Source organism: Parasteatoda tepidariorum, chromosome 5, assembly GCF_043381705.1.
Source record: "Parasteatoda tepidariorum isolate YZ-2023 chromosome 5, CAS_Ptep_4.0, whole genome shotgun sequence".
NCBI lineage: Eukaryota > Metazoa > Arthropoda > Arachnida > Araneae > Theridiidae > Parasteatoda > Parasteatoda tepidariorum.
The window spans coordinates 42,195,120-42,207,894 of NC_092208.1; the positions used below are offsets into that span (position 1 = coordinate 42,195,120).

General features: G+C 28.6%; 1 protein-coding gene across 1 annotated transcript in view; it reads left to right on the plus strand.

Annotated features, from left to right (window-relative positions):
- Positions 1–12,341, plus strand: part of LOC107451210 (transmembrane protein KIAA1109 homolog tweek) — a gene marked incomplete at its 3' end in the record, with an annotated part of 102,147 nt that extends 89,806 nt beyond the window's left edge. Inside the window, 8 exon segments of the mRNA XM_071181348.1 lie at positions 1,315–1,464; positions 2,559–2,876; positions 4,498–4,687; positions 4,786–4,943; positions 6,192–6,390; positions 7,373–7,590; positions 9,584–9,838; positions 12,159–12,341. Of these exon segments, the coding sequence (XP_071037449.1) occupies positions 1,315–1,464; positions 2,559–2,876; positions 4,498–4,687; positions 4,786–4,943; positions 6,192–6,390; positions 7,373–7,590; positions 9,584–9,838; positions 12,159–12,341 (1,671 nt within the window).
- Positions 12,342–12,775: the final 434 nt, after the last annotated feature.

A 12,775-nucleotide genomic window follows, 5' to 3' on the forward strand; every position in this document is an offset into this window, starting at 1 on the left:
AGTGAATAAGTATTTTCCTTATAACAAAAGTATATACAGCGAAACATCCAGGAAAGACCACCTCTGTGTAGCAACCTATTTGCGACCACTTTTGGGAGGCACAGAATTTTTTCCACTGTTGATAAAAATCTTTAGGAGAGACCATCAAAACCTCTGCCAGCGACTTGGCAATTCTCTTTGCGAAATGCAGAGAAGGTCCAATAAGGAAACATGAAAAATATCAAAACTGAAAATATTAACAAAACAAATATGTAGATTCAAATGTATTAAAAATAATTTTGGGTTTTTTTTTGGACGATTTCTGAGAAAGAATGACAACCTTAAGTTGTAGTTAGAGGACTCTAAAAATGATGCTATTAATGATTTATTTTTGAAGTTAAAAGATAATAAATTAGAAAAAAAAGTTATTTCAGAAAAAACTGAGCATCTGAAACAAACAAACCTCTTCTAAGTTTTTTAAAGCTAAATATTTTTTATGATGTGAAATTAAAGGCAAATTTAATCAAAAAACGTAATTGCTTATTTATTTGAAATAACTCTATTACTTATAGTTGCTAAATTTGTTTTTACACATGAGTGAAGGTCATTTTTATTGAAAGTAAATTTTGTTTGTTAAAAAAGTGGAATTTCCGCAACAAATAAGATGAAACTGAGAAAAATTAAAATTACTTGCGAAAAATCATTGCGGCTTCCATGACAGGGTGCGTAGCGTTTTTAAAAAGTGCTTAAAAGTGCTTATTTTCGATTTTCGTTTTTCAAAAGCCCTTAAAGGTAATTTTTTCATTAAGTGTTTTTAAAAAGTGCTTAATTTTTCCCTTTTTCAAAATTAGATTTTTCCTTTACCATGTTGATTTTCACTTCGAATTATGCAGAAAGACACAGTTCACATTGTTCCTATTCAACGTTTTCACAATTAATTCAACCCCAATCTATTTGTTTTGCATGATTCAAAATTTTATAATTTTTGACAATTGTCAAAAACAATGCCAAAAGTTTTTTTTTTCTTTGACATGACGGTTAAAACAAGATAAAAATGTCAATTGTCAAAAACTTTCCAACCCTGCCTAATTATGATATTTTTTAAGGTGCTTAAAAATATTTTTTGAGTACTTGAAAAGTGCTTAAAAGTTGCTTATTTTTTGGTAAATGATTTGACTATGCACCCTGCATAACATTTTGAAGTCAATGAAGGTTATCCCTAAGAACGACCAACCTCTATTAACAACCATTTTTCTGTGAAACCGAGAGGCTTTACTGTATTTTCTGTAAAATCTTGCAAACATTAAATGTGAAAAATAAATTTTATTATTACAGCTATCTGTGATATTGGTTCAGCTTCATTCAAGTATGATATGAGACGATTAACTGAAATTTTAGCTTTTCCTAAAGCTTGGTATCGTCGCAGCATAGCAAGGAGAATGTTTTTAGGTGATCAAAGCACTGGTGCTTTATATAGTGATCAAGGTAATATATTTTAAAATTATATTTAATGCTACTAAAATTCTTCAAAACCACTTAATATTATTTAAAAAAAGAAAGACTTATGTGTAAATAGCAGAACTACATTATGGATCAATTGAAAAACTGACTGCAAATACCTTGCCAATCAGTGGGCGTATTTTGTTTAATCAGTTTTGCATTATATCTGACAATATATGTTACTAAGGTTGGAAGAAATTATGGCTACATAGTTGCAAAGTGTATATTAATTAATAATATATGTATGCCAAAGGTGCATTAAATTTAGCTGTATTGCATTGAATTTTTTTTTTTTTAATCTTTTACACAAAATACTTATATTAATGCTTTTTGCACAATTTTAATATTAAAACAATCATTTCATCTGATGTGGGAGAGTCTACATGTATTTATTTTGAATTAATGAAAAGTGGAGGCCAAAATATTCCAGATTTAATTCCCAGTGGTGGCTGTTCGATACAAATCCTGCCCCTGCCCCACATCGAGCTCAGTGTTGAAACAAAATATCCTCAGTTATAGACATATCATAGGTAGAAATCCTTTGCTGTTCGGCTAGCCATGAGATGTTTTCATGATTTTCCTCTTCCTACAGTGCAAATGTGGGATAGTTCTATTAAAAAGTTCTTTTCGGAAGCCAGTTTGTCCCCATGCTTGATCAAAGAGTTTCCTTGTCTTCTGGGCTGGGTTCGAAATTACAAGGCTATGGAGTTGAACATTGATAGTTGTAAACTCAGAATTAGGTTAGCTGTTCATCGCTGGTTATAAAATTAAAAATAAAATTATGGTTAGATTTGGTAGCTAATCAACTAAAAAATTTCCCATTATTCTTAATCAATGTTATTACCAGTTTTGTTTTTGGCTGTTTCCTCATGGTTTGAATTAAGAATAAATCAGGCGCCAATGAATTAAAGTATTATTTTTATTGCTGAACTGTCATTTTTATAATGCCATATAATTATCAAATAAATTTTTAGAATATTACACCACCTTTTTAAATATACCACCACTGCTATTAAATATTTTTTAGGATTTTTTTCCAGATTTTATTACTATATACTTATATTTTATTCCATCTTTAGAAGATTCTGTTGAAACTAGTAGCAGTAGTGGAACAATGTCTCCAAGTATCAGCAAAGCTGATTACATTGCTTTCTCTTCTCCTGTGACTGTGCAATCTTCTTGTGCAACTACAACTACTTCTGAAAATACAACCTTGCTGACATCTTCTTCTAAAACTTCAACTATTCCAATCTCTCACTCCTTAAAATCTACTCCTACCTCTGATGGTTTCAAAGATCCAAGTAAATTACCCAAGTCATTAATCTCTCCTCATGCTCATCGAGACAGACTCTGGCTGAATTTAGATCGATCTATTCCTGAATCAAGAAGAAATCTTGGTATGGTATATTTAACCAATATCAGCTCACTTTTAAATATTTGTGTTAAAAGAAAGTTTTTGTGCCCTATATCTTAAGGCATAAGTAAACCCGTTGTATGAGTAGATTCCCTATGTTTGATTATGATGTAGTAAATCTCTGGTGTGTCAGAAGTATAAGTTGACCGCTGAAAATACCTAAATATAAATTTTTTTAAATTAAAAAACAAAAAACATTACGAATATTTCACATTGTTCTCTTTTTACATGTTGTATTTGCCCTCAAATAAAGATGAATAGCATTATTGAGTTCGACATAGATGATGTTCTCAAATCTTTGAATTTGTAGCTTTATGGTTTGTTTTAAAAGTTTTCTTTGTATTATATATTTTGAAATACCCTTGAATAAATTATTTTAACTTTTCTTAATCTTAATTTTATTTTCTAAACATAATTTAAAGTGTTTTAAAGGAAAATAAAATCTTTTTATGTAGAGAAAATATGATAAAAGAAAATTGCAAAATTAATTGTATGTAACATATTAAAAATAGTTTTTGTAAAGGGTAAATTGATACAGAGTTATTGATATCTATCTCATAGTTTGTAAGACATCGTTATTTCACAATCAACTATGTCTGACTTTATTTTGTGTGTATAAATCAACATGAAAGTTTGAGGATTGAATTTTCATGAAATTTTGAGGATTTGAAAAGTTTATTTATGCACCAATATATATGGTACATGTCTCAAGGCTCATTCCTTAAAAGTTCAATAAAAGTGAATTATTTCTCTAAAATTAATGGACATTTTTGTTAATGTTTACTTGTTTTGTTTTTCTTGTTTGTTTGTTTACCAAATTGTTTTCTGATCGAACTTATTATAAGCAAAATTCCGTGCAAAGTAAATCATAATTTTTTTTTGTTGACTATAGAAATATTAGGTAAATGGAATTAAATTTTAAAAATTCCGATGACCTTCTAAATCTTCCAATTATGCGATAAATGTTCAAACCCTAACCGATTGTTTCACTACTACCAATTCACATTAACTACAATGCCAACATAAATAAGGGTTGGATCTTGAGTTAGATACCTCTTTCATTCAGACTAAGCATGGAATGATTTCAAGATTTTCCTCTTAGTGTAACACAAATGCAGGTTAAAGTCCTCCTTGAAGGCAAGTTTGAACCAATACTTGATCCAAGATAGTCTTCTGGGTTGTGATCAAAATTAGAAGAGTTAAACGTTACGAATTATGATAGCTACGAATTCAATATGAATCGACTGTTCTAGAGCAGTGATAATATCAGAAAAGAAATTAATGCTAATAATTAAAAATAATTGTTCTTTATTGTTTCTTATCTTTAAGAAAATACATAACCTAACAATAAAAGAAGCGATTTCAAGATTATTCATCAAAAAGAAGCATACTGATGATAATTAAGGTTGAATAATATTTAGTAAAATTGCAGTGGAAATTTAATAGAGGTTGAAAAGAAATTTATACAATAATTTGTTCATAGTTCCGCCATTGTTCTTCTGAATTTTTTGATACTTTCTTCTCCTAATATTTCTATTTTACTACACTTTAAAAACGACACTTTCAAAATCATCAAATAATAATGATTCCTTATGCCTTTTCAGGAATGCCAAGTCCGTCAAAAAGCGGCTCTTCCAGTTATGACGAAAGCAAAGACAGTATATCTTCCGAAACTTCCTCCCCTCTCCATTCAGGTAGACATAGTAGTTCCTGGGAAACTCTTGTTTTGTTTGCAGTAAACCTTTCACGTTTAAACGTTCACATGAATATGGGAAATGTTATGGGAAACACAACGTAAGACTTTTTATAACTCAACTATTTTTAGGTTTAGATTAATATCAAGTTAATGACTATAGAAATAGAGTATTAAGATATTTTTAATTTTTTTGCAGGTGGTTAACTAGAGATTTCAAATCTCAGGGCCGCTTATCAATAGGAAGTAGTGGACACAAAAACTTATTTCTTTCTGTTGGTCTAGAAGTTTCAACTCTGGATAGCAAGGGTGGTATTGTTGGTGGAACAATTGAATTAAGCCATATTGACACTTGTAGTAAGTAATGTATCCAATTATAGCATGTTAATTTTTGTTAATTTGTTTAAATATTATTAAATTAATGAAAACTAGAGAAAATATTTGATGCTTTAGTAAGTAGTTGTAAAAACAAAAATCATCAATGAGGGTGCAATGCGTTTTTTTTTAGATTAACCCAAAAAAGAATTGAAACGAGAAATTCGTTATGAATTTCTTTAAACTTTTTACAAATTTTAAAAGAAAGAAAGAACTGTTTTTATTTTCATAATTTTTGTTACGAAACAATGTTCTATTTTTTTACTTTTTTTTGTTAATTTGAGTATAACTATATGCTAGTTTCGTTTAAAAGCTTGTTTATATAATCACATTTTGTGTCAATTTTTTTAAGTACTTCTTACCACTTTTTAATTTCCCAAATTTACTACTTTTATCAAATGCTTTTAGTTAATTAGCTCACAATTTAATTTATTTAGCAAAAAATATTTTTAAAGTTTGTTCAATTTGTTCTCTGCAAATATACTTTTTAATAAAAATTCTTCTCACAATCTTTATTTATTTATTAACTATGAAAATTAAATGTTTGTGAATATCTCAATCAAATATGCATAAGGAACTGTATTATTTATTCTAATTATACTATTTACATAAGATATAAGGTAAATGAACTACATTTAATAAAATTGATGCAAGATCTAATAAAGATTTTAGCAAAAATATCAAAAGAATTGTTCAAAGTTCTGTTATCGATTTTCGAATTTTGCTCATATTTTCTATGTTCCGTATTAAAAATTGCATTTTCCTTTAAAAACATTTATTATTTTATAAATAAATATAATAAATAAATATAAAATTATAAATAAATATTTATAATTTTTTTCAAAGACATCATTTATAATTTTTTTTAAAAATTGAAAATAAGTTGCCACTAGTTACATTGATCCTAAATTAGTAATTGTATTTGCGCAAAACTGCATTAAAAAATGTAACTTATTTTCAAGGGCAATACATTTACTTTCTTAAGATAGATGTAAATATAGTCTTGCTTATGTAAACATGAAAGGACAGCATTTCTATAATATACTGGGTCAAAAAGATTCATATTTATTTTACTCACTTACGTATTTAACAATTAGTAGCTCATGCTTCCTCATAAATATTCGAATCATCATTAGCAAATATAATTTTGCGTAAAAGGTTTGGAAGTATGCATGAAGGATTGCATTAAATTAGTTGAAAAATTTCAAATAGAATAATTTTCTTTTTAAGTGCATTTAAAAGAAGATTGGGGGCAGGAACCTGATCATACTGTTGCCCTAAAACTTGGTGCTTTGGAATCTCGTTTGGATTACATGGGAACAAGTGTGCTTATGGGACGTGTTAGCTCTTTAGATATAACACTCAAAGATGAGTGGAGAGTCAGTACCAGTTTAATTCAAGATCATATGGTTAGTCATCCTACTAAAAGGTGAGTTCAATTCTATAATTTATCTGATTAAAGCATGTATATTAATGGCTAGTGTAATTTATTAATATAAACTTGGATATCAATGACTAGTGTAAGTCATTAATATAAGCCTGGATATTAATGACTATTGTAGTTTATTAATATAAGTTTGGATATAATGACAAATGTAATTCATTAATATAAGCTTTGATATTAATTACTTGTGTAATTCATTATTGAATATTAATGACTATTACAAGTCACTTAAAGGCTAAAAAGTGCCTGTTATATTATAGTTAAAAATTTTTGAATAAAATAAAAAGAACATTTAAAAAAAGTTGATCCTTTAAAAAAAAACTCCATACATTAGTTTGAAAAATATTAAAGTCTGTGAAAAAAGTAGGTAAAANTCACTTAAAGGCTGAAAAGTGCCTGTTATATCATAGTTAAAAATTTTTGAATAAAATAAAAAGAACATTTAAAAAAAGTTGATCCTTTAAAAAAAAACTCCATGCATTAATTTGAAAAGTATTAAAGTCTGTGGAAAAAGTAGGTAAAATCAATTTGCCACATACATATTTTAGTCCCTTTTTTTTCTAAAAACATATTTTTGTCCCTTTTTCATATAAGATATAACTTTAAATAACTTGTATGCATTTTAATTGTCTAAACATATGAATAAAATATTTTTTACTGTGTCTGTAAGTAATATTGAAGTTATATTATTTTAAAACCAATATCTAAATTAACTAAAAAATGCACTATGAGAAATTAATAATCTAATCAGAAATTAATCTCTAATCAGAAGTTAATAAGTTGTAATGTATATTTTTAGGATAATACTATCAATACTTTTCTATTTTTTCATAAATTCAATATTATTAAAGAAAGCAGAAGAAAGATATTTATTTATCTAAAAAAAAGAAAAACAAGTCATTATTATTTGATATTATTCAATATTAATATACTCAGTAATTATATTTATGTATTCTCTCAATTATAGGCCTGCTTTAATTTTTGTTAATGGAGAACTATCATGGGATCAACTGCAGCTTTTGATTTCAAAATCGACTACACCTGACTTAATAAAAATGTATTCCAAGCTGGAGGAATTTTTCTCTCAACAATTTCGTAGTAGCAAACGAGTGTTTTCATCTCTCCAGCCTCGCCTGCAAAGGCATTCTTTAAAAAATCGTTCACGAAAATCAAAGACACCGGAAGGTTGTTGTTCCCCTCTTTTTTCTATTATTGCTATCTTTCAGAAATATTTAAGTTCTTTAACAGAGCAATGGTTTAAAAATACTTGCTAAGAATAAATGATGTATAAAATTATTTTCCGAAATCATTTTGAAATTGATTTTCTCTATTTAAAATGCTTCATAATTGGCTCTTTATGTATATAATTTTAATCCTTTTAAAAAAATTGTGTTAAAAAATTAAGCACTTTCTTCATCTTCTTGAGTGCTACAGTCTAATAGAGGCAGACTATCTCTCCAAATTTCAAACACCAGACGTATTGAGTGTTATGTCTTTTTGTGTACTCACCCCCATTTATGTATTCACCTCTAGATCCCTCTTGAGATCAACCACCTATCTAGTAAATAGTCTTCCTTGTTGCTATTGTCGTTTTTTTAAAGAAAAACTTTTTAGCAATGTCCTCTTAGTATCTATCTAAATAAATTATAGTCCTCTATTATGAGATGACTTTACTGTTTTTACAGTGTTAAGTTCATCACATTTTATCTATCTAAATAAATGATAGTCCTCTATTATGAGATGACTTTACTGTTTTTACAGTGTTAAGTTCGTCACATTTTTTCATTATGCATTAATTATTATACATAAAAAAATAATGTATGGAGAATATTTTATAATAATTTCACTTTTATGTTTGATTCTCCTCATATCGTTGTGTTTAGTTTGAAATGTGTGCATTAGTGCCTTGCTGAATAGTTTTTAAGTAAGAAAAAACCATTTTTAACATCTTTCTAATTGTTATTGTGGTCAGGAAGAGAAAGGATTAAAATCGTTAAAATTCTGTATTAAAAGGAAGAACCTCTCATTAAGAACTACTTTTAACCTTATACTTAAATAATCTAGTTTTAGGTTATTTTTATTAATTTCAATAGTCAAAGTTTCATAATGTGTTGCTTCTTCTGACCTAAATGTTAATTTATAACTCCTAATGTACTTAGTTTTTCCATTTCACTTTTTTTGCAGTAATTCTCAAAATCTGTATTAAAAATTGGTCATTAGGGAGCTCCCTATATTCAACTACTTTTCTATATTTGATAGTTATAGTTAATTTTCTTGCAGTTGTTTTTTTTATATTTGTTAAAGCATTAACCTTTTTTTTAATTTTTAAACTGTTTTTTAAAGGTATTGATTTAAACAATGCCTTAAAATCTCATATAACTGAGTATCTTAATTAAAATATTCGCTATTCCACTAAAATAATAATGAATAGTAACAGCAACTTAATGATTAATAAATAAGTAATTCATTTATTGCTATTGTGAGGAAAATAAGATATAAAGCCAAGAATCTAATAGTAATGTATTCAGGGTTGTCTGTATCCTGTAAAAAAGAAGCTGATTTTGGACGAAATAACCAACCCTGGCTACCAAGAATAATTAACAGTTATAAAACTTATATAAGACTGTTTCCTATAGTGGAAAATAACTGTCTGTTACCAAGTCTTGGTAATCTTGGATATTTGTTCTTTACGAAAACAAACTAGAAAGAAATGGTTTTAATACTAGTTATTTCTCTTTTCTTGAATACAATCAGCCCTATGTATTAAAAAAATTCTAGATAGCACAGAAAAAAAACAATATAACAAAGAAAGCATATATTTACATACTTTGCAATAGCACATCTGAACCTCCATTCTGAAAACAGATATTGTATACCTAATAGAAAATTTAAAATTGACGTGATCCACCAATCATGCATATTAGAATTTTAGGAACAAAGAATGATACTATCTAATGAATAAAGGATATCTAAAACAATAGTGTGCTTATTAAATATTCCAACTAATTAATAATTGTGATAATCGTATTGTAATTATATAATTTATCAGAATTATTAATGATTGTATTAATTTTTTAATTTAATTGTACTAATATATCTCCATAAATTAGTGTTTATACCGATATATTTAGTGTTATACTGATATACTTAGTTTTTATGACTTATGTTCTTATTGCAGAGAGTGAAGCCAAACATCATCGTCATTGGCAGAAAGTCCTATACATGGTATCAGGCTTACAATTAAGTACAATGGCTAGTGCCTTACCGGAGATTGGAACAATATTAGGTGGCACAATGGATCTTCATGGTTACAATATTTCTTTAGCATGCTTCCATGGAATAAATTTTCGTTCCAAAGCTTGGGCTATCTTCAGTATGCGGAAACCAACTATTTCATTTGCAACTGAAGCACAAGATGTTGTAAAAGATGATGGTATGTGTTGATACATTTTTTATTTTTACATTTTTAGGAATATTCCATGTGACTTTATTAACATGTGTATAAGACAAATTTAATAATCCTACGTATTAAAGAGACTTCTAAACTTATTTAAATTTCCTGAATACTTTTGTAATTCTCAGCATCTTCTCATTGTATTTAGTTCAATTTCTTTTTTCATTAACATAGCTGTAAAAATTTATTTACAAGTTTATTGTGGTAGTAGTAATTATTGGAAATAGTTCAACTTATCAGTCGGATCTTTCCTTGTATTAGCTTTTTTCTAACTCACCATAATGTAAAATTAAAGTTCAAGCTGATGTCATCTTTCTAGAGGAGTAACATACCTTTTGTATTCTAAATTGGTTCATGAAGCAAACATATTATTAATAGAGGAGTAACATATTATGTACCAAGCGTGTTGTCATGTCATTGCTAGCATTATTGTTTTCTACATCAAGCTGCGGTGTGCTAGCTTTTTTACTTTTTGATATGTTGTAAGTTTACTAGGAAACTCTGTACTTCAACACATATCTGTTTTTTCTTCCTCACAGTTATTTGTAGATATTCCTCTTACATAGATGTTCAAAATATATGATTGTTGAAACTGTGAACAGGTCATCTTGTTGTTTCTTCATCACTGTGCTTAAATAACTCTGCATCCAGCCCAAGAGTAATACTTTACATTGAACTAGAGCTGTACAATGAGCTATTAGCAATGTTCTGGAAAACATTCCTGAGGATGATCCAAAGTCATGTCATCATAATTTTGATCCTTTGCAGAGATGGCTCCCTTGCTGTGGTAGCTCAATGGATTGCACATGAAATGCTAGAACAATTCGACAAGAACCGATACTGTGCATCCTTTTTCCTTTCACAGACAGATACAAATGGTTGCCCACACTCTCACTGATTACAGACCGTGATTTATTCGAAAACTTGTTTTACAATCAGTCCACTGTGGTATTTAAGCCCAATTACATTTTCAATCTTCCAATCCTGTGTAGGGCTGTGCCTTCTTTAGGCAAACTTGTAATCGTTAATTTTTTTTATCTTTTTATATCAGTTCATTACAGTTTCATCAGCTCACCTGAACAATGTTATTTTATTTGAGTTTTGCTTTGTCTAGCTGATTTTGGCTCTTATGATGATGTTGTTATTCCTCAAGAGGTTTGCCTGCTTTAGATGGTTCCATGATCACAAGTTACCCCAATGACTTTTTTTTTCTATCATCTTTTTTTTTCTACATCAGATTTAATTTACAATATCATTTGAAAAGCTTACCTAGAGTACAAAAATGTTGTATATGTTGGATGCTGAGTCTTTACTTCTGACTCTTTTGCCTTTGAATGCTATATTCAGCACATTAGTTCTACTTACCGTATATTCCCGCGCATAACGCGCCCCGGCGTATAACGCGCACCCGTAATTTTCAATAAATTTTTTTAAATTTTAAGATATACTCTTCGTATAACGCGCACGAAAATTTGGATTGTACATGTGCAATATCTCGTCTAGTATCTACAGAAAACCAGAAAGCCTTTTAGTGTGAGACATGTTTTGGTCCCACCTTACAGATAATACAAAAAAATTTTTGAAAGTATTTAACACCGATATGGCAGTTATTCCGGGCGGATTGACACCATTAGTTCAGCCATTGGACGTCTGCTTAAGCAAACCATTTAAAGCCAATTTAAAAAAACAGTGGAACACTTGGATGTTGGAGGGCGAGAAAACCTTTACGAAAGTGGGACATATGCGTCATGCAAGTTTGGAAACAGTGTGCGAATGGATATTAAAAGTATGGGATGAAATTAAGCCTAAGATGGTTAGAAAATCATTCAAAAAATGCAACATTTCAAATAATCTGGACGGATCAGAAGATGACTGTTTATTTATGGATGAGGGTAACACAGATGATGAAGACGAAACAGATTGTAATGACGTGCCTGAAGAAATAACGGAGGACGAACATAATGAACTATTTACGTAATAACGAAAATCTATAAAGTATATAGGTAAAGGTATGTCATTTCTTTAGAATAAAAGTATTTTTATATATTTAAATTTTGTTAATCTATAATTTTTTATATTCGGCGTATACCGCGCACCCGAAAATTCCAATGTTACTTTTTGTATTAAAAGTGCGCGTTATACGCTGGAATATACGGTATGTAATTATTATTATTTCAGAATTGCTATAGTTCTACCACTTATTTTTCCATTTCAATAATTATTAAACAGTTATCTGAATAGGATATTTACATTAGAGCTTCATTTTTTTTTTTTTAAATTTATTTTTTCCCCCTTTCAGGTAGTATTGCTACTCACATTGTTCAAAATTTGTCTTATGCCCTTGGCCATTGCTCAACAGAAACTGCTCAGCATTCAAGTATGGCTACTGTTTGCCGGATATCAAGGAACGTTCTCTTCCCACCTCAGTTTAGAAGCATGCATGAATGGTTTCACTATGCCTTCGCTACGAGTGAATTGGATGGTAAAGAACTCTTAGATCTTTTGAAACCAACTTTCATAACTATTTTTGTATGAAGGTATTCCAAAAGCCTTAGAATGATCAAATACTTTGACAAATGCAAATTGAATCAAAAAGATAAAATGATGTGTTTATTGTTTTAAAAAATTTATTCAATAATACCAAATTCAAAATTTTCATTCCTTCCGCTAGCATACCTTCCAGATTTTGCTCTAAAACTGATTTTTCAAAATGATAGTAAAATGTAAATTGAATGATCATTTATAGACAAATGTATTTTTATATTTTGTCTAACTTAAAATAGACCAACGTATTATTTTAATACATTTATATAAATGTTTAATCTATTTATCTGTAGTGGTAATTAAAATCATTCTTAATTAAATTTATAAATTTAAGAATGAAACAAAAGAGCTAAAGGTTTACTATAACTTTAA